At 56.7% G+C, this 22033-nt stretch overlaps 1 protein-coding gene across 1 annotated transcript in view; it reads right to left on the minus strand.

The window, feature by feature from the left end:
• ash1l (ash1 (absent, small, or homeotic)-like (Drosophila)) overlaps positions 1 to 21073 on the minus strand; it is a 49876-nt gene extending 28803 nt beyond the window's left edge. The window contains exons 1-3 of the mRNA XM_064345623.1: positions 20898 to 21073; positions 14335 to 15079; positions 5500 to 9892 (exon numbers count right to left, since the gene is read on the minus strand). Of these exons, the coding sequence (XP_064201693.1) occupies positions 5500 to 9892; positions 14335 to 15079; positions 20898 to 20986 (5227 nt within the window). The 5' untranslated portion in view covers positions 20987 to 21073. The remainder of the gene's footprint in view (positions 1 to 5499; positions 9893 to 14334; positions 15080 to 20897) is intronic.
• Positions 21074 to 22033: the final 960 nt, after the last annotated feature.

Below are 22033 nucleotides of genomic sequence, written 5' to 3' on the forward strand. Positions count from 1 at the left end.
ACTACGTTTATTATCTACTGAGGAGCAACTACAGCCGCAGGCAGCAAGTAAGGTCGGGTACGAGTTAAGAGTCTTTGAATCCTTTGAAGAGTAGGTTGTCTTTGGAATGTTCTCTTCCCCAGTGTTCTAGAACTCCGTTGCTTAGAATCACCAGCAGTCGATTGTGACATCAGCAACAGAACGTTGGGTTGAGAACATTCTAATGGCACGGCTGTGATCTCACACCTGAGGGCTGCAGCATTTCCCGTGTTTTTATTAGCATCGCGCCGCGCCCCGGCGCGAGCGCCTGACAGCCTCTGCCGGGAGGGCAGCGCCGTAGCGTCTCTTACCGGCAGCGGGACGGCGTCATCATCATCGGACGCGCTCCATTGTCTTCCGCCAAAAAAAAATCCCCCCCTCCCCCCCCCCCCCAGACTCGGTCTGCTCCGCTCGCGTTCGCTAACGCTGCGTATTTTTAGCAGACGTCACCCCCCCCCCCCGGCCGCCTCTCGCTTACTTCTATCGGAGCGTTAGTCTGGGGTGCCGCCGAATCTCCGAAAAGCGCCGGGGGGTTAGCCGGGCACACGCGCACCCCGCGGCGCGCTCGAAATGATCAGATTTACCCTCTCTCCAACACCAGCAGGGCTGCAGGGGCAGAGGCACTACACTCCAGTGTACTGGTCACACTGTAGTACGAAGGGCCCATTAAACAGTGCTAAGGCAGTGGAGTTCGATGTTTGGGCTTTCGAAAAGTAAAAAAGTCACACATTTTTTTGGAGGAGCTGAGAACAGTGCCCTCGCCCCAACGCGCACCCGCACCTCCAATCGCGTGCCAGCGTTCTGCGCGGCCCTCCGACGCGGCGCTACTACACCCCGCACTACGGGGAACAGCGTGAGGTGGGGGCCAGCTTCGAGAGGAGGGCTGGGGGGGGGGGGTTTGGGGATCCTCTGCTTTCTCCACACTGGCACAGGACCCTGGCTGTTAGGGTACAACTGCACACTTTGAGGAAAAACTCACTGAGATAATGATTTGTCTATATATGCTTTATACACAATTCAATATCCTATTACCACGCTATTAACGGTTTATAACCTGTTTGTTAACCACTTGTTTTTTTTTTAAAGAAAAAGAATAGGCTACTTAATAAGAAGTAAGACATTTTGTAAAATCTTTTCCAGCGGTATAGTCAGGCCTGTAGACCGTAAGCGTGATGGGCAGGCTCGCTCCGTTTGCCCTAGGATCACGCCTGAACAAACAGAGCTTAACACGGGCCGGACAGGGTAACGGCTGTGGCTATATTTAGACCCTGTGAAAGGCCCTTGAGGAGTGGAAGGTGCGAGGCGCGTTCATCTTTCACTGAGGACCGGAATCGGTCAGGACCCAGATGCTGGCTGAGACTCGGCGAACCGCGAGACACCCCCCCCCCCCCACACACAGCCCCGCCCCCTGGATCATGTGATCAGCAGTGAAACAGCCCGTCATCGTGCGCACGGCGAACAGACGCAGCGGGGGCCGAAGAGGCCGCGCGTCCCGAGTCAGAGGCGGGTCTGAGGGAAGCCGCGCGCCGTCTCCACGGGCCGCTCCGACTCCACCTTGGCCCCCTGAAGGGAGGGACGAAGCCTCGGGCCGCTCTGTAGGCCACCGTGATGAGGTCTACTTCTATGGTACCTGCTGACACGGCGCATGATGCAGCGAGCGGCGTCTACCAGCCACAAACCTTTAAGTGGAACAGTTTTATCAGGACAACCCAAACAAGAGAAAATATCCTTGCAGGACACCGCACAGCTCAAAGTGCTGTTTTTGGCATTTCCACAGCACGTTTCGCACGGCGCAGACTGTCAACTCAACAGCGATTCTTGGGAAGCGCGTTCCCTCACCGTGAACGTGTTTAAATAGGTACCCGACAACCGAACTCAAACAAGCTAACCTCCGATTGGCTGAAAATGCCAATCTCCAAAGAGAGGCGCGGTCTCTGAGCCGCTAGTGCCTGCGGTCTGTTCCGGATCAGCAAACACGCTGCTCCCAGCAGCTCCGGGGGTGGACCGATGCCCAAAAGCGCTCCCCTGGGGCTCTACGCTGGAACCCGGGACCCGCTGGTCTGCACCCCAACACCTGCATCATCCGCCCAGCGCAGTGGGAGGATGGAGCCAGCCGCTGCTTCCTGCAGTATTACAGAACCAGCGCTGGGTGTCCCCGTCAGTGGACAGCACAGCTACGCAACACAGCCACCGACCCCAGAGAATCACACTGCAGAGCATGAGAGGGTGAGGACATGATAGCATGAGGCTATACACACTGGCTTTCATGGCCTGAGGGGGGCAGGGGGTGCAGGAGTGGGAGAGTAGAAGAGTGACAGTGTGACAGAGAGGGAGAAAGAGAGAGAGAGAGAGAGAGATGGAGCGAGAGGGGAGAGTGACAGAGTGAGAGACAGAAGGAGGAAGAGAGGGAGAGAAAAAGAGAGGGAGAGAGAGGGGAGAGTGACAGAGTGAGAGCAAGGGAGAAGGGAAGAGAGGGAGGGAGAGTGACAGAGTGAGAGAGAATGGGACAGAGGCAGAGAAAGAGGGAAAAGTGAGCAAGACAGAGGGGGGATAGTAAGAGCGATAGTAAGAGAGAAAGGGACGGGGGGGGGAGAGAGAGAGAGAGAGCGAAAGAGAGAAGTAGAGCGAGTGAGTCAGTTCCCCTCCACTGGACTTCCCCGCAGAGTTCAGTCTGTTTCTGGGAATCATTGAAACGCGCTCGCTGATGGAAAACACAGCGGCCACATTTTCACACTGCAGCCCAGCGAGGGGGGGGGTGGGGGGGAGGGAGGCTACTGGTAGGATGTAACGCCTGTAAAACCGCTAAATCACGGCGAATTCCGCATGCCAAACGCGCGGGTCTCCTGCGGCCGGAGCGAAACGGCGGGTTTCTCCGCGCCGTGCGTGCCGGGTGCTGAGACCAACACGTGCAGCTCCAGGTATATTTTACACATAAACTCCGATGTATATTTTACACATAAACTCCGCTGTATATTTTACACATAAACTCCGATGTATATTTTACACATAAACTCCGATGTATATTTAACACATAAACTCCAATGTATATTTTACACATAAACTCTGATGTATATTTTTCAGATATTACCCGATAAGCACACGCGCCAATTCAACAATTCACATTTAAGCCATTTCCAGCAATCGGGGATGAAGGGGGATCTGGAGTCGTTTGCTCTGGCTCTGGTTAACGACTGGGCGGAGCTGCATAAATTAGGAGAGGCGCTGATTGATTGATGAGGTCTGACACAGGACCGCCTTGTTTACACCGCTCTCCCATTAAAAAGGGCTCAGGGACACGCGCTCATCAACATCACAGAAAAGGGCGGTTTGGATTTGAATTTGGCAGACAATAAGAAAGGAACACACAGAGCTGGCAAGATAGATGACAGTGGTAAGATGTTAACAGAGAGAGAGACAGACGGAAAGCGAGAGAGAGAGGCAGAGAGAGATACAGAGAGCGACCAGTAGAGAGTTCCTACGCACGTCGAGTCGGTCTACATGTGCAACTGGTTATTTAAGAGATTCGCTGCCAAACGGTTTGCCAAAAAAAAAAAACTACATTTCCCAGCTTGCTCCCACCCTCCTCCTCCTCCTTTTCCTCCCTGTACCCCGTCGCCCCAGCGCGTCCGCTTCCTCCGCCGCTGCCCCCCTCCCCAGTGTCCGTGCCCAGATCCCTGCCCCGGGTCCCCCAGCTGAAAGGGGCCGCGCGGGCCCCCGTGCACAGATCAGGGACGGCCCCGTCCGTTTATAGCGAGCCGTAGCGTCCCGCCGCGTGCGCCGCAGCTGTGACGACAGAGCCGGGGGCTTCCGCCGGTCAGCCAGACCCAACCGCGCGTGCCTGCGTCTTCCCGTCGGTGCGCTGCTTTCACACTTTCATCTATCGGGGACATTTCGAGCGCGAAACAAAAGGAATAAAGCGACTCCACGATATCGAACACGTTCGCTAAACACCACGAAACCACAACCATCCCCTGCCCCCGGTACACTGTTAACACTCCGTCTCCGGAAACTGCCCTGAACATCTTTATTTACGACATTAAACGGTCATCATCCCACTAAAAAGGGCAACCCACATTTGCAGGGCGAGCATTTAACAAAGGACAGCAGTGCACTCGATGTTCCACACGTGCGTAACCCTTTTAAGGAGTAAATCATGTGATTAGAATGTTTCTTAACTGAACGTTCTAATGCTGATGTCACAATCACTACTGGTAACTGAAAACAGTGGAGTTCTAGAATGCCGAATTTTGAAAAGTAATTCCAAAAAACCTACTCTACAAAGGTTTGACAATAACACAATATGGATCACTTATTAAATTTAATCTACCTATGAAGAAAGGGAGTGTGTCCACCTGTCATGAAAATGTTTCCTCTCTCGATTTACCCCTCCGTCATCCGTCTGTCCATCTCTCTCCCGTTCTCTCCTTCCCTTCACCCCCGCCTCCACCCCGTCCCGTCTGTGACCGGCGGGTGACCCCCCCCCCCGCGTCCCCGAGCGCGAAAACCCCGCCGCTCGGCCCGGATCGCGCCGGCGCTACGCTAGCGGAAGCGCACGCCGCTCGCCCCAGCCGAAAGGGGCTCGGGCTTAATTCCCCCCCCGTACGCTGCACCGAGCCCTCGCAACGGCATGATGGGAAACGGAACCCCCCGGGGACAAAACCGCCGGCGGGGGTGGCGGCACAGTGGAGACCCCCCCGCAGAAACCGAAACGCGGGCAAATCCAGGGCGCCCCCCGCGGCGGCGGCGGCGGCTAACGACGGCGAGCGCGCCCGCGCGATATTCCGCAGACCAGAAAATCCAGATAACCAAAAACCTGTCAAATCACCATTTACATTTACAAAAAAAAAAAAACCGTGAAGTTCCTGCAACCGCGCCCTGTTGTTGAAAGACTCCGCTGGTGTAACTTGACTGGCAATTACTCACCGACCTACAAAGTCTTCATTCCGTCAAACCGGAAACGTGAATGAAATCGGAATGCACGGCATTGGATCATTTACACCAATTCAACGCACGTTCTCGATAACCCCCCAGCGCTACGCGATCCCAAACGCATTACCCTCGATTCCACTTTGCTCGGTGTTATCTCTCCTCATTTCCACCCGCATTCCCATAATTAGAATTCAGCCATTCTTAGCATCATCGCATTGAGAAATAAACCTAACGGCATCTGCCTTCTCCGTGTCCAATTCGGTTTAATTCCATTTTCAGACCATCTGACCAAAAGTCCCTTGCTAATTTTCTGCCTTACCCCTTCTGACTGCAGTACATTAGGAAGTCGACACCCCTTCATAACAAAATGGTTCCTTTAAACCTTTACGTTGTTAAAATGTTCTTAAATGCACTAATTTTGACGTAACAATCACAACTGGTAATTGAAAGTCATGGAGTTCTAGAGCACCGACTCATTCAAAAACGTTCCATTCCAAAAAAACCTACTCTTCAAAGGGTCAACCCAGACGCCATCACGCAGCACTCTCTCACCTGTCTCTCTCCTCTCAGCTGACGAGGGGCGGTCTTTCCTGAGTGTCCCGTCCAATCCCGCGAAGCCGCGGGCGTGGCCTGCCGCCGCGGACCCGCCCCTCCGGCCCCGGCCGCCCCTGGAGGAGGCGGACCGGCTCAGGGCGGAGGCGAACAGGTTGGTGTGCCGGGGAGGGGGGCGCGGCTGCGCCGAACCGGGCGGGGGCGTCAGAGGCTCCTCCTCCTCCTCCTCCTCCTCCTCCTCGCTGTCCGAGCAGCCCTCGGGGTCCGGCAGGCGGCCCGCCGCGAACGGGTCCTGGCCCGGGCGGGTCTTTCTGGAGAAGCCAGCGTAGTCCGCGTCGGGGCCGCCCCTCCTCAGCCAGGACTCCTGGAGGTGGTAGCCCCTCGCGCCCCCCCCTCCCGCCGCCGACAGGTACGCGGGCCCCAGGCACGGGAAGGGCGCGTCCTTGCGCTTGTACCTCTCCGCCGAGGACGAGGAGGAGGAGGAAGGGGAGTTGGCCGGGGGCGTGGCCGCCAAATTGCCGGCGGCGGCGGCGGCGGCGGGATCTTTACCGTACCGGTAGCGCTGCAGGGAGTCCATCATGCCCCCGGCGCCTCTTCCCGCGCCTCCCAAACCCGTACCTCCGGAGAGCCCCGGGGGGCCTCCGGCTCCTCCTCCCCCCGCCTCGGCCCCGCCCTCCTCCCCCCGCCGGTCCCGGTGCTTGTGCCGGTGCTTGTGTTTGTGTTCGTGCAGCCAGCCGTAGGACAGCTCGGGCGCCACGCCCGGGTACAGCACGGGGGACCGGCCCCCGCCCAAAAACTCCTGCCGCAGGAGCTTGTGCTTCTTCTTGTGGAACTTGGCGGGGTTGAGCAGGAGGTGCGGGGCGTGGTGGTGCATGTAGGAGGGCGGAGGGGGCGGGGGGAAGGAGGGCGAGTGGTGCGGGTGGGGCGGGGCAGGGTGGGCCGGGGGGTGGTGATAGAGGGTGGCCGCCGGGGGGTAACCCCGGTAGTAGCTCAGTCCCAGGGGGGGAGAGGAGTACGGGACGCCGTAGGAGGGGTGGTAGAAGCCGGCCCCGGACAGCGGGAAGCCCAGCCCGTGGACGAAGGGCACCTCGGCCATGGCCTGGCGCAGCTTGGGCGGCCGGCCGCGCTTCTTCTTCAGGTCGGGCTTGCGCACGTAGTGCAGCGAGTCGCAGGGGTAGGCCGGGTGCGGCGAGTAGTACCCGCTGAAGTTGATCCGGAAGATGGTGGGCAGGAGGTCCCTGGTCAGGTAGTGGTGGGACGGAGGGTGAGCTCCCCCAACGCCGCTCCCACCGGCCCCCGGGCCCCTGCTCCCCGCGCCGCCGCCGCCGCCTCCGCCTCCGCCCCGCCCCAAAGCGCTCCCCAGCCCCGCCGCGGCGCCGCGGTGGGCTATCCGGATCTCGCTCAGCCGGACGGTCATGTCCTCCAGCTCGGCCAGGAAGTCGGGGTCCTGGCGGCGGGCGCGCAGCTGCAGGTACTTCTTCTTGCGCTTGCGCTTCTGCCGCTTGAGCTTGTCGTAGCCGGGGCAGCCGTGCCCGCGCCGCTTGCACTTGTGCTTGTGCTTCTCCTTGTGGCTGACCAGCGACGGGGGCGGCGGCGCCGGGGGCGTCCGGCGGGGGTCCGGGGACACCCCGGAGCCCAGGGGGGAGGGCGAGGGGGAGGGGCGGTCCAGCAGCGCCGAGGAGGCGTGCCTCCGGCGGCCGCGCGGGCCGACCCCGACCGTCGCCCCCGCCATCGACCCCACGACCCCGGGCATCAGGACTCCCCCCGCCATTCCGTGGGCCATGCCCAGGCCGCTTAACCCGCCCAATCCGCCCAAGCCGCCCAGGCCCCCGCCTCCTCCCTTCTCGCCCCGGTCGGAGGTGCTGTTGTTGTCCGTCCCGATGCCGCTGTCGCTGGGCACCGTCTCCTCGCTGTGCGACTCGCTGACGGGCGAGGGCGTGGCCTCCTTCAGCTCGCTCAGGTGGGAGGGGGAGGTGGGCAGCAGGGGCGGCGGCGGCGAGAGCTTGCGATAGTGAAAGTGGTGCCGGTAGTGATGGTGGTGGTGGCCCCGGCACGAGGACTTCCTGAGCAGGGAAGGGGCGGCGGCGGCGGGGGCGGAGCCAAGGGGGCGGGCCGGGGAGGGGGCCGGCGAGGACGGGGGGCGGAGCGGGAAGGGGTGGTGGGCGTGGTGGGCGTGGCTGCAGTGGGCGTGCGGCGCAAAGTGCACGGCGCCCGGCTCCACGAACCCGGCGTCGCTGCCGGGGCTCTGCCCGCCGCTGGACTGGGAGAGCGCGGGCGAGGGAAACACCTCCGGCGGGGGAGGGTGCTGCTGGGACTGCGAGTGGGGATGGTGGAGGGGCGAGTGGGAGGCCGGGGGCGGGAAGCTCTCGGGCAGGGGCGCAGAGGCGCAGGGGCCGGCCGCCGCCGCTTTGGGCTTGCGCCCCCTCCTCTTGCCCATGTAGATGGTCCCTTTCTTGCTGACGTTGATCTGAGGGCCCAGCTTGCTCCCAAAGGAGGCCGCCAGGGAAGACAAGGAGTGCTTAGCGGCGGCGGCGGCCACGGCCCCGCCCGCCTCCCCGCCCGCCGCCCGCGAGGACTCGGCCGCCGCCGCCGCCGACGCGGGGCCCAGGAGGATCTGGCTGAGGAGCCGCTTGCGCTTCAGGGTCTTCATCTTGTTGATCTTGCCGATGATGGTCTTCATGATCAGCTGGCCGTTGCCCTTCTTGCGGAAGGCCCTGTCCGCTTCCGCGCCGCCGTCTCCTCCCGCCGTCAGCCCGCCGCCCCCCCTCTCCTCCGGGGCCAGGGTCGGGGGCTGGGCCTCCTGGGGCAGGTTGGGAGGCAGGCGCTTGGGTCGCCCCCGCTTCCTGGGCGCGGGCTGCGGAGGGTTCAGGTCCACCTCCGGGTGCAAGACGGGGGGGTCCTGCTCCTCTTTGGACTTGAGCAGGGAGTACACCTTGGAGGGGGGCAGCCGCGCGGCGCGGCCGGGCTGGGGGGCGTCCAGCCGGGGCATCTTGGACTTAGGGCGACCCCGTTTCCTGGGGGGCGCCGCGAAGAGCTGGGACACGGAGGGAGGCACCCGGTTGGGGTTGGGCGGACGCCCCACCGGTCTGGGTTTGTGAGGGGGCGGGGCCAGGCGAGGCTCGCCCAGCTCGAGCCGCCCGTCCTCGGCCGCGCACGCCGGCGCCGGCCTCTGCGCCCGGTTCACCACCCGCGTCCACCGCGGGCGCCGCCCCTTTCGCTTCTTCAGGGGCCTGCACTCCCGCTCCGGGGGCGACCCGGGGAACGCGTCGACCTTTCGAGGAGCGGGCGGGGCGCTCGCGAAGGGAGGGTCGCCGGGCGAGGAGGTCCGCCTGCCGGGCTCCGGGGGGTCCCGGCTGGAGCTGCGGCTCTTGGGACTCGAGCTCTTCCTGCCCTCGCCCCGGGAAGGGGAAGCGGTCGCCCCCTTGCCGGCCGCCTCTCGCCTTCCGGGTTTCGACGGCGCGGCGCCCTTGCTCAAGTCTCTGGGGCCGTCCCTCTCCGCGTCGCGCTCTCTCTCGCCGCTCTCGGCCGAGTGGGCGGGCCCGCTCCTGGGGAGAGAGGCGGCGGGACACCGTCGAGCGTCCAACACGCCGCCAACCCTCTGGTCCGAGGACAACTTAAGCGACGATGAAGATGACGCGGGGTGATAGGCGACAGGCGGCTGTTGCCGGACGCCGTTGCCGTTGCCGTTGCTGCCGTTTGCAGCGGTTGCTGGGTTACCGTTGCCGTTAGCGCCGCCGCCGTTGCCTCTCTTCCCGTCCCCGTCCCCCTCCTCCTTCCTGGACGGGGCGGAAAGCTTGTCCAGCGCGCTGTCTTTGTTCCGCGAGCCGGGGGGGCGGCCGGGGGGGCGGGAAACCGCTCCGGGAGGGTGGGGCGGCCGGGAGACGGACGAGGCGGCGGCGGCGGCGGCGGGACCCGACGCTCTGCCGAGCGAGGCCGGGTCCGGCCGCGGCGGGCTGGGGACCGCGGGGGCGGCGGGCGAGTTCACATTCGAGGAGGCGGAGGAGGAGGGAATCCTGCGGACCTTGCCCTTGGCGGACTTGGAGGGGGGGCAGATGGCGATGAGCTGAGCCAGCTTCTCCGTGACGGTGGGCGAGCCCCTGCTCGCCGCGCCTCGGTCCCGGTCCCTCTCTCTCTCCCTCGGACCCTCGCCGGGCGCGCCCTGGGGGGGCCTGGACGCTCCGTCGGACCCCCCCGCTTCCTTAGGGCCCTGCGTGGAGGGGGCCGGGAGGGGAGGGGCGGGGGCGGAGGAGGGAGGGCCGCCGGTCGGCGGAGGGGGGCTCTTCTTTTGAGGCGGGGTCAGTTCGTCGTCCGTTCCGGGTCGATGAGGGACAGCGGGCCGCTCTGTAGGGGGATCCAGCTTCGCCTCCGCCTTACGGGCCAGCTTCGGGGGACCCTGTGGAGGAACCCAGAAATTCACATTCAGAGAGCAGGTATGCACCGTAAGCAGAGCTACGACTTTCCACAGACAATCAGCACTGAGCAAGTACCTGAATACAACATGCTTTAAAGCAGTGTTTCTCAACCCTGGTCCTGGGGACCCACTGCCCTGCACGTTGTAGATGTCTCCCCGCTCCAACACGCCTGCTTCAAATGAATGGGTCGTTATAGAGCTTGATGACGACCCCATTCATTTGAATCAGGTGCGTTTTGAGCAGGGAAACATCTAAAACATGCAGGGCAGTGGGTCCCCCCAGGACCAGGGTTGAGAAACACTGCTTTAAACTGTTCTAAACTGAGCAGCACTGAACTCAAACTACGGTCTTCCACAAACGACTTGCATCAGAAAGCCTTGGGGAAACTTTGAGAAACATGCAAGCTTTTTTTTTCCCCCCCAAAAAAGACATGGCTTAGCACCACCACTAGCGTCAGAGACGTTTTCACCAGGAGAGGCGATGCATGTTTCATTTCCTTCTTCTCAAGTGTTCAGTGACACCATCGCCCTTTAACACGCTCACTCTGAAACGGTGAACCGAACTGGCCAATAACGCAAAACGAACGATGCAGAGATGGGAGGGAAAGAGAGGAGGAATTAAGAGGGTAATGAGGGGAGAAGGAGGGAGGGGATACGCAGCACTTACGCGAGCCTCTAATCGCGATGCGCGGCAAAGGTCAAACGTTTTTTTTTTTGCGTGTACCGCAATAACCCGACTTAATTGGCCGAAGAAGACGGGCGAACGGGAGGCGTGACGCCGTAAATAGAGAGAGAGAGAGAGAGAGAGAGAAGGAGAGAGAGAGAGAGAGAGAGAGAGAGAGAGGGAGAGAGAGAGAGAGAAGCCGCTGCCTCTGGACGAGTCTCAGAAACATTATCAGGGTCAAAACGGGGACAATGAGAAAGAAGGGGGGGGGGGGCAGTGGAGAAGAGAGGACACAGCGACACAGGAGCGGAGGAGAAGGGGGGAGGGAGGCGGAGAAGAAAGAGCAGACGAGAAAGGTGAGATAATGTGAGCGACTACCTGACACAGGCGGCCGAGTAAAGAAAGAAAGAGGGGGGAAAAAAAAAAAGAGTGGAAAGGAACATTGTTCACCTCTATACCACGGTTAAGAGAAACGTGTAAGAGGCAGAAAAGAAAAAAAAGAAGAAAATGCCCTGTTTTATCCTTTATGTGGAGCCTTAAGCTGTAATGGATTTTTCATATCAGCCGGGAGTCAGAAGGTTCTTTACGCTCGTCAAATCTCTTTCAAAAAGGCCTCGCAGACACAAAAGCAGCGCTGCGAATCTCCGGAACCACAGACCACAGAACTGCTGTAAGACCCTAAATCTAGCGCACCCTATGCAGGGCTTAGTACCGTGAAGCCCTCCTGCACCCTCCCGCACCCTCCCCACCCCCAAACCCAGAATAAAATCCTGGTGCTGGCTGTGGATGACAGCCCTGTGTGGTGATACACACAGTAGTGTGAAAAGGTATTTGCCCTCTTCCCGATTTCCTCTAACTGCATTTGTCACACCGAATGGCTTCACATCTTTAGACAAAATGTAATATTAGACAAAGGGAACCTGAGTAAACACAAAACTTTTTTTAAATTATCATTTCATTTATTTAATGAAAAACTCTACCGATCGCCCATATCACCCAAGTGAAAAAGTAATGGCCTCCTTAGTTATTCAATCAACCAATTAACCAAATTTAATTGATAATTAGACTTAGCTGATTGAACAGAGTCAGGGCTTGATTACAGCCCCGATGAACCTAAACTTCACTCATAGTGCATCAGAGTGAAGCAGTCACAAAGTTTTCTAGAAGCACATTATGCCGCGATCAAAGGAAATTCCAGAAAAGACAAGAAAAAATTTGTTTAAATATCAGTCTGGAAAGGGTTACAAAGCCATTTCTAAGGCTTCGGGACTCCACCGACCCACAGTTAGAGCCATTATCTCCAAATGGAGAACACCTGGAACAGCGGTGAATCTTCCCAGGAGTGGCCAGCCTGCCAAAATTTCTCCCAAGGGTGCAGCAACAACTCATCCAGGAAGTCACGATAGATCCCAGAAGAACATCCGCACAACTACAGGCCTCTCTGGCCTCGGCTAAGATCACTGTTCATGACTCCACAATGAGAAAGTGACTGGGCAAAAATGGGATTCATGTGAGAGTCAAAAGAGGAACTTTTTGGACAACACAGGTCCCATTCTGTCGTGCATAAAGCAAATACAGAATTTCACAGGAAGAACATCACACCAACAGTCCAACACAGTGGTGGTAATGTGTGATGGCCTGGAGATGCTTTGCTGCTTCGGGACGGTGACAACTTCCCACTGTTGAAAGAACCATGAATTCTGCTCTGTACCAGGAAACTCTTAAGGAGAATGTCCGGTCATCTGTTTGTGAGCTGAAGCATAATGGGGTCATGCAGCAAGACAATGATCAAAAACACAAAATCAAGTCCACATCTGAATGGCTGAAAAGAAACTAAACTCGTTTTGGAGTAGCTTGAACCCAACAGAGATGCTGTGGTAGGACCTGAAATGAGCAGTTCATGCCTGAAAAGCTAAGAATTTGTCTGAATTAAAGCAGTCGTGGGCTAAAATTCCTCCACAGCTATGTGAAAGATTGATATCAAATTACTGGAAGCATTTGCTTGCAGTTATTGCTGCTAAAGGTGGCGCAACCAGTTATTAAGTTTAAGGGGGTATCACATAGTTGATAACCTTTTTCGTGAAATGAAATAACTGAAAAACTGTTGTTTTTTTTTGTTTTTTTTCCTTTGTCTAGTATTAAATTTTGTCTAAAGAACTGAAACCAAATATTCAATAATAGAGGAAATCAGAAAGGGGACAAGTACTTTTTCACGATGGTGTTCCTAAAGGTTAAAATTCCAGGTTCAGAAAGTAAAAGTCCTCCCCGGTATTTCGTTCCAACCACCTGGACTTGCTCATTAGTGAAATTCTTCAGCCAGGAAGGAGGAGCTAATTAGTGAAATCAGCTGGCCGAGTTCACGGGTGGAAGGAACACACGGCGGGACTTTGCACTTTCTGACCCCTGGACCCCTGGCGTTCCTCAGTATTGGGGAGCGTTTCGGCTGGCAGGGTTGCCCCCGTCTCATCGCACATTAGCGAGACCCCCCCCGCTGGAGGCCTGTGGCCTGTCTGCCTGGCCCTCAGCTCTCTCTCTCAAGACTGCAGAAGAAGAAGAAACAGCGGTTTTGCAGGTCTCTCTGCGGACGAACGTTTGTCTGCGCACTCTGCCGAACCGAGGGAGCACGCCGTAGCTGACTGAGAATTCCATCCATCCATCCATCCATCCATCCATCCATCCATCCATCCATCCATCCATCCATCCATTCATCCATCCATCCATCCATCCATTCATCCATCATTCATCCATCCATCCATCCATCCATCCATCCATTTTCTAAACTGCTTTTTTTTCTTGTCAGGGCCGTGAGAGGGCTGGAGCCTATCCCAGCATGCTTTTGGCGAGAAGCAGGAAACACACCCTGGACAGTTCACCAACCCAATCGCGGGCCCACGCGCCATTCGCTCACACATTCGCACCTGCGGGCTAATTTAGCCTCCAATTAGCCTAGCCCCGCCTGTCTTCGGACTGCGGGAGGAAACCGGAGTCCCCGGTGGAGAGCCACACAGACACAGAGAGAACACTCAAAATCCACACAGAAAGCTGTGCGCTCCAAATCAGAAGTGGAAACAAAACGATGATACGTGGCATTTTTTTACAAATAAAACGAAGCTTACAGCTCCTTATTTAATGTCCTGAGCACCGGCAGGCTCTACAGTATCTCTGGAAAGGCACCCAGCACATCTCCAGGCTGGGCCCTAAAGCCCAAACATTCTTATTTTGAGCCTGGTCTGCTTTATCAAATTCAGGTGATGTCATTCGCTGACAATCAATTATTACCGGGAGCGAACGGCATCGGGAGACCGTTCTGCTGGCCTCTTTCTGAGGGGGCAGGGGGAGCTACAGCTCCTCGGGCTGTCGCTATGCAAACTCTGCAAGGCCAACAACCCAGCTAGCGCACAACCTTCTCGCAATGTAGCTCGCAACGTAGAAGCCAATGTCACAACGCTGACAAAACATTCCAGAAACATCCTGAGAATGTTTCGTGTTAACTGCGAAGTCGTCATCAGTGGGAGAAGCCCCTCCAAACAGTGCTAGCGCTCCGGCGGTACGCCCTGTGGCTAATGGGCCTCTGGGACGGTAAACGGTCGCTGGCTCATAGGTGTGCGTACTGGAGCTTGCGTATGGGGGGTGATGCAGGAAGGACAGAGCAATGCACAAGCGCAAGGAAAATGTGGTAAAACCCCAGCAAAAGAATACGGATCAGACTGCAGAGTGAAGCAAGAGCGGTAGCATGACGAGCACGCTGCTGCTCCCTTACCCTTTTCCCTGGGGGGTTCCCGGCGAATGGGCTCGGCGGGGCAGGAGGAGGGGGGGGAGGAGCCGGGGCCGTGGCGGGTGAAGGGAGCGCAGGGGGCGGGTTCGGGGCGGGGCTCGGAGCCGCGGTCCTGTCCCGGTCCCCGTCGTGAGCGCCGCCGCCGCCCGCCCCGGTGGCCCCGCCCCCGCGGCAGCCCCGCCCGCCGCCCCGCCCCTGCCTGACGGAGGTCCGGATGGCGGGCCGGCACACGTAGTTCTCCAGGATCTTGGGCGGCTTCTTCATGCGCTTGGCCTGCAGGCCGATCTTCAGCTTGACGCTGCCCTCCGAGAAGTTGGTCTCCTTGATGGAGAACTGCTGCTGGTCGCCGGCGGCGACGGCGGCGGCGCCCGCCCCGCCTCCGGCCTCCGGCGGAGCTCCCTCTCTCTCCTTGTCTCGCTTCTCCTCTTCCTTCTTCCCGCCCACTCCCTCCTTCTCCCGCTCCCCCGGGGGAGGGGCGGCGGGAGGGGGCGGGGCCGGAGAGGCGGACCCTCCCTGGGTCCGCTGATCCATCAGGGGCTTTTGGGGGAGGGTTAGGGTGGTGCCGCCCCCGTGCGGAGCTTCCAGGGGCAGGTGGAGGACTGGGGGGGAGGGAAAGGGGGGAAAGGGAGAGGGGGAGGGGGGGTCAACAAGGGCGGGAAAGCAATCCTTGTGCGGCGGCCGTCGGTCTGTCCTTCTCCGGCCGTCCGGTCTTCTCTCTCCGTCTTTCAGGCTGGAGAGACAAAGGAAGGCAGAGTATGAGGGCCTAGATCTCGACAGACAGTCCAGATGAGTCATTTACAAAACGGTAAAAAAAATTTAAAAAAAAAAAAAAAACAGCTACAGGGCGAGAGACACAATTCATGGAACTCAGGGGTTTTCACATCAATATGACTCACGCCAGCCAATCGCGTCCGCGAATGCACAGCCCGCTAATCGGGTTAGCGGGCTGGGCTGAGCGGCACCGTGCCAGACCAGCTCACAGGAGGACTCGAAACACCGGCTTTGTGCACAGCGCAGGTACGCAGTCCCGAGCGTATCCAATACGTGAGCTCACTCGCCTGTGCTGTGATGTCAGCTATCCCTAACCCACGAAGGCTCGGCAGCTATTTAACCAGACAAACAGAATGAACAACACTTTCGCTACGTATCCACCTTGTAGGCTGCTTGTCAAAATAGGGTCGGTTTCGCCGGAAATACATCGCGTGAGACTTCAGCTAAAATTAACCGTGAGCTACACCAAGAAACAAAATCGGAAGTCTGAGAAACGGGCACCCGGTCCCGAGGAAATCAGAAAAAGGTCACGCAAGGAGACAGTCCTGATATGATAGCGAACGGAGACGGGTGACTCGAGAAAGCGCGGCGCTGTAGCGAAACGATTAGCGGCGGGGAAAACGCGACGGACGGAAAGCGCTCGGAGCGAGAGCGCGCTGTCGTCGACACCCCCCCCCCCCCTCTGCCCGCGAAGCGTTCCGGCCGGAGGCAGCGCATCACGTTCACAGAGTCAGAGCACACAAATCAGCCTTGCCCAGGGAGTCGACGGTGGCCCCTGAGGACTCGAACCCACAACCCCTCCGGTTCAAACCCCCCCCCGGCGCAAAGCAGGGCTGGCAGCGAACCCACGCCTCAATTTTCGGCGAGTGCCGCATGGAGCGCCGGAGGACGTCCGACAGGGGCCACTAAATAGTAACAGAGAACTGGGACAGGACTCACGGGCGCGGTAATTGGTCAGCATCTGGTGCACTACAGTTCTTAAACTCCCCCCCCCCCCCACCCCCCCCCCTCCGGTTCCTGGGGGACTTCCGATAAAGCGAAACCGCCCCGTTTCGCGAGGAGTGCCAAGCGGCGGGGAGAGAGGCGCGGCGTGGGCATTTCGGGCAGGTGCTTTTCGCCTCTCAAGTCATTCGGGGATGATTCAGAGCGATGACTTCACCGCGCGGGAGTCCCCCCGCGGCCTTAGAGGAGTCGCCGCGGGCGGGGCGTGGGGCGGGGGGCGGGGGCGGAGGCCGGGGGGGCGCGGCTTCGCAACCCGGGCCCGCCGCCGAGGGGACCGAACCGAGCCGGCTACCGCTCCACAGCCGCAGCCGCGGGAGCTCTGAATGAGGCTCTGGGCTCCGGTCCTCAGACCCACGCCTGCTTTTCAGTGTTTACTACAGTTACTCACCCCCCCCCCGCACATACCACAGCACCGTCCCACCCCTCGCCCACTTTCCACTCGCTCCCTCACTCCATCAATCTTTCTCCCCTCCCCTTCCTCTCTCCCTCCTTCTTTCTCCCCTCTCTCTCTCTCCCTGACTTTCTCTCTGTCTGCACCATCGCCCCAGTAGCCCCCCCCCCACCCACCACCCGCTCCCGACTCTGCCCCTCCCCCCTCCCCCCCCCCCCTCCCCCGCCTCTACCTCTCTCCTCGCTGGAAACCGCACAGAACGGCGGTCAAACTGGAGTCACTGTGCACCCGCTAATCGAAAACAGATTTTCCCTCGCTCCCTCCCTCCCTCCCCTCTCTCTCACTCACTCACTCTCTCTCTTCCTCTCTCCTTCCTTCAATAACATTCCGTCAGCCGCTGCGTCCACTCTCCGTCCCCGACGGCCCGAACGTCGCGGGCCGGGGGCGCACGCCCACGCCCTCGCCCACGCCCTCGCCCTCTTCCGGCGGCGGCCGCTGCGCTCGGAAACCGGCCGGGCGCGCTGGAGCGGGCAGCCCATAATCTCGCCGTCGCTCAGGGGGGGCCGAGACGCTCGCCGGCGGCCGACCGGGACGGCGCGCGGCCGAGGCCCCCCACGGCTCGCTCTCCGGAGGCGCGGGACCAGCCGGTGTGCGTCAGCGGGCCGGTCGCTCGGGCCTGCGACGGGGGCCCAGGTCAGACGGTCCCCCCGCTCCTCTCAGTCTCCCACACCCCCCCCCACCCCCCCGCCGACCCTCGTCCCATTATTTCCACACACCTGCTCCCGCTCCGGTGGAGTCATCAATCCTCAAGTTCCCCGCTCCCGAAAACGGACCCAACGAGCCCGCGTCCTGACACATGACGCATCGCGCGCCTATTTTTAATCGAGCAGAGTGCGATGCAAAACAGAATTCCTTTTTTCAGCTTTATCAGACAGAGCAGTGCAGAGAGACGGGAAGTACCAGGAGGAGAGAGAGAGGGAGAGGCGTGCGACAGATGTCGGCGGTCGGACTCGAACCGCCGACGTCGCGGCTCGCGACGAGCGTGCGGAAAGCGCTCCGCGGGCTACGCTACTGGAGGCCCCCCGTTAAAAACAGCGCTTCTAACGCAGACCGCCCGCCGCTTCCGATTTCGGCACCGCCGCGCGCTGTAAAGCGATGCCCGAGCCGGCCGAAGAGCTGACGCGGAGGCAGGCAAGGCGCCTTCGGACGGAACTCCGCAGCCGCCGCCGTGGCCGACGCGTCCCGGAGGACCGAGCGAAGCGCGAGCGAGCGTCCCGACTCGCCGGCCCGCCGACGGGGCTCCGCAAAAAACAGGCACCTCGTGGGCCAAGGGGACGGGTCGACAGGTGAAAGTGAACAAGGAGGAAACGGGGGAGGGAAAAGGCGAGAGAGATCCCAAAGAGGGGAGGGAGAGGGAGAGGTGAGGTGAGGGGAGGGGGAGAGGAGAAGAGAGGCGGGTGAGGGGGGGAGAGGAGAGACGGCAGGCGGAAGGTAAAGTGGAGCACGCTGATAATATAGGCCAACCGAGGGAAAGGATGGAGGGGAGGTCGAGAGACGGCAGCCCAAACCTACGCCACAACCAAAAGAGAGGGACAAAATCAGAGACGAGAGGGAGAGAAGGACAGAACGAGAAAGAAAAACAAGGTTCAGGCAGTGTGCAACTGTACCACTTAAAACTTTTTTTAAAACAAGTACTCCAATGTCTGGCTGCATCATTAACAAATATGCTACTCCCCAGTAAGACTAGTTAGTCCATGAGAGGCGTTTCCTTTTTATGTACTAAGGTTATTCCAAATGGTACCTCTTATATTGCCCCCTAGAACAACGTCATCACATTTTCCTTTCATTGTTAAAAGTATGGGGGGGGGATGAGACAGGAACTTTCTGTTGATTAATCCTTTCGGTAAATGTTTTGCGAAGGACAGGCTGAATCGAAAGTGGATGAATTTGACCGGTCAGGAAAATGAATGAGAACGGAAATCTTAAGATGAGTTGCATACAATATGCCCTACATGTTGAAGTCGAACTGAATTAAGGCGATTCATGGACGTTGTCGGTTATCCAGTTTTATCCATCCAATATTACAGAGATGCTAAGAAGTCATCTGCAGTTATACCTCCATATATCCTTAGATGTACACGCCTGCTCTGCGTGCAATGGACCATATGGTACTGATAAGGGTGATTTAGGCGTCGAGGGGCATCAACGCATTTTTATCATCATCATCGCCTACCGACTGAGATAAGAAAAAAGCCGAAAATTATATTACAGCGGAATGCATCTAATGAAACGATCTAAGGTTACCTCATCTTCTCCCGCGAGCAACCGACGGAGGGGATAGTTCACTAATAAGCTACGTAACCCGTTACATGATTATATGCAAGGTCGAAACCAAGTACCGTCCATGTCAGTTTCGCCACCACCTTTGCAATAAATTTATCATAACACATCAGACACAGAAAACTTCCATCAGTCTGACTAGATATCTGGCCACATACTCTAGCTGGCATAATGGCATAATTCTGTCAAAAGTGAATCCCGTTATGTATCGCTTAACTGGAAATATGTGCACTTGTGACTGGAAACATGAAACTCTGAATTTTGTAAACATTAAATTGATCTCCCATTAGTAGCATACGCAGTAAATTACGGTTAATGTTACAGTTATAGTACTAGCCTACTCGTCTTCGAAGTACTTAGTATTGTTCACTACCTATTTTCCGATCCGCGTCAACTGTATCTTTGTACAACAAGCTAACCAAGTGTTGTCATTTGGTAACATTAGCAAAATCTAGTAACAATGTCCCGTATAAACATCTAACCATGTAGTTACAATGCTGTCAAAGCCATTCACTATTTGGCTAGCTAGGTAGCCAAGTAGCCAGACAGCTCCCTTGTGAAACACAGAATGCAAAACAACAATATTTAATTTCAAGAAAGCTCGCTTCACATGGGTACATCAAGAAAACGAAACGCTCCAAGATACGACAGCAAAAACAGCCTGTACTCGCAATGTTCAGTCAAAAAACGACTCTCATAGTGGTCTCAAAATAGACACTGCCTATTATAGTCAGTTAATTCGTAATGTCACAATACAGATTCCAAAACTATGAAAATGTGTCAAACAATACATTTTACTAAAATTGAGCGTTAGGTAGCCAACGTTACTCACCTCTCTGTAAGTCCAAAAACGGCGTTCACATTATTTGGATAGAAATTCCCTTATTGCGTAGCTAGCCATCAACATGGTCGCTCGGCTGTATTTGTTGCAAACGCTGTTTTGCGAAATTAGCAGAATGGAAGATGTCAAAATAATGAAAACAGTATTCTGTCAGCAAAACGAGGCAAACTCCATTTTTTTAATTAACGATTAGAACTGGTGTATACGAATGTCTTCGTTTGGGAAACTCGCTAACCTGCTATATATTAACAAATATCGACAATCTATAAATCTTCGCCAGCTAGGTAGCTACCTCCCACAACCTTGACATGGCTTTCCTCGCTAGCAATACGACCACCTAGGGTTTGACTCCGGCCAACTGTTAGCTTAGCTTAGCTAGCGAGACATTTGGCCACGCACACGGTCTCTAACCGCCGTCCAAATGGAAATAGCCAGGCTATCCCCCCAAAATAGTAGCAAGCTAAGCTAACAGCCCATACCACGAAACCACAACACTAACGGCGGCATAATGTTCTTTAAATTACACGCCTCGCGATAGCTAATAGTGGGTAAATGTGTAAAAATGATCGCTAGTCGCACGACTGTCCTTTCATTTCAGTGTCGAGCAAATACAGCCCATGCGAGGACACGATGTTTATTTTTCTATCAAGAGTGCCAGCAGTGCCAAAAATGATAGCTAACGTTGGCTAGTCTGCAAGCGAGCAACGCTGTGTCAATTCCCCACTCTGGGGCAGCGAAGTAGCCTGCTAGCCAGTTACGTGTCTATGCAAATATTTGTAGCTCCGTGCGATTCTAAACATGTCAATATCCGTTAGTTTAAGAAATAAGTCTACGTTGTTTTTTTAATACATGACCAGACATGTTGCTAGCCAACATTAGGCTACATTACTTAGCAAGGTAGCTACGTTCACTAGCTCACTGCCCTATTAGCTAGCCTAGCGAACTTAGCTGACTGGCTGGCTAGGCTATGCGATGGACTGTGTTCACAGCCAGTCCAGTCGTGTAGATAAATCACGAAAATATTACCTACGACGCACAAAGGTGTTACAATTTCCCTGGTGCAACAGTTTAAGAACAATAATGCAATATATGTCTATTAAAAAACACGAAGTGACAACAAAATGGCGGCTGCGTTGAATTAACTGAGCCCCGAAATGGGTCTCTCGGACTATCTGTTCTCCCTTTCCCTTCTTTTTTCCTTACAGCGGTAGGTTGCCCGTGCAATCTCCAACGCCGCCGAATCTCTCTGGGCTTGAGTTATCGGAGCCAAGCCGATTTGGACTGGGCCTCATTCACAAAACCGGGCCTCCATGCCTGCTGAGCCCGTGTCAGTTCTGTCAGTAGAACACGGGCATTCTCACAGAAACACCGAGAGGGAGGGAGGGAGTCGGGGGAGGGGGGTGGGGGAGAGAGGGGTGGGATGGAAAGACAGGGAGATATGGTATGAGTTTTCCTTTCTTTTCGGATTTATTTATTTCAGGCTCTCTTTAATAAAATAAATACAAATATCTTGCATTTTTTGACACACTGCTACAGAGATGGTCTGTGGTGATCAGCTAGTTTCTTCAAGAAAATATAAGAAATCGATTTCCTATTAATCATTAATTGTTTACTGCCGTTTGACAAGACAATACGTTGATAAATAAACTGTGTTTTGTCGTGACTGCCTTTAGTCCACGAAAAAGCTAGTTTTCTTGCACGATATTCCCGTCGGAGTCATTTCATCAGTGGCAGGTTGCGCAACTGCACTGACCCCTGTCTGGCCTCAAGGGGTATGCCCTGCTCCCAGTTGAGGGATACACTAACCACTCAAAATTTGCGTTTTTATTGGCACAAAAACAGCGATTCGTTTCGTTTAATTGTCTTTCTGCAGACAGCGTGGTCTGGCTGAGGCGGTCTGCGTAAAGTTGACAAACGTTCTGTACAAAATGCTTCTATTTTGACAGGGAACGTTCCCTTTTTTCTTCTTAGCCTGTCTGTGAACCATATCACACACACATACACGTGCTCGCACGTACAGAAACACACGCACACACTTTTTTCTTTTTTCAAAAGCTGTCATAAATGTTTTCTGTTAATGCAGTATTCAGTATGTAAATATAATTTTCAATACCCCAGTGAGGAGGCATGCTGGCATTTTTGTAGAATTATCCTGCCCCGACAGCACTACAGTGGACAGCTCCAATCAGAAGAGAGTTTTGCTGCTCAGTAATAACAGTTTATGAAATGTGGGCGCTGCTCTTGTGCATCATCAGTATCCTGACTCTTTCCAATCCTGTCTGTGTCCTCATTTGAATTTCATCTTGTCCACATCATCTCTCTGGAGCAGCTGCGTTCTG

The sequence above is a fragment of the Anguilla rostrata genome, chromosome 8 (genome assembly GCF_018555375.3).
Source record: "Anguilla rostrata isolate EN2019 chromosome 8, ASM1855537v3, whole genome shotgun sequence".
In the NCBI taxonomy this organism is placed as follows: domain Eukaryota; kingdom Metazoa; phylum Chordata; class Actinopteri; order Anguilliformes; family Anguillidae; genus Anguilla; species Anguilla rostrata.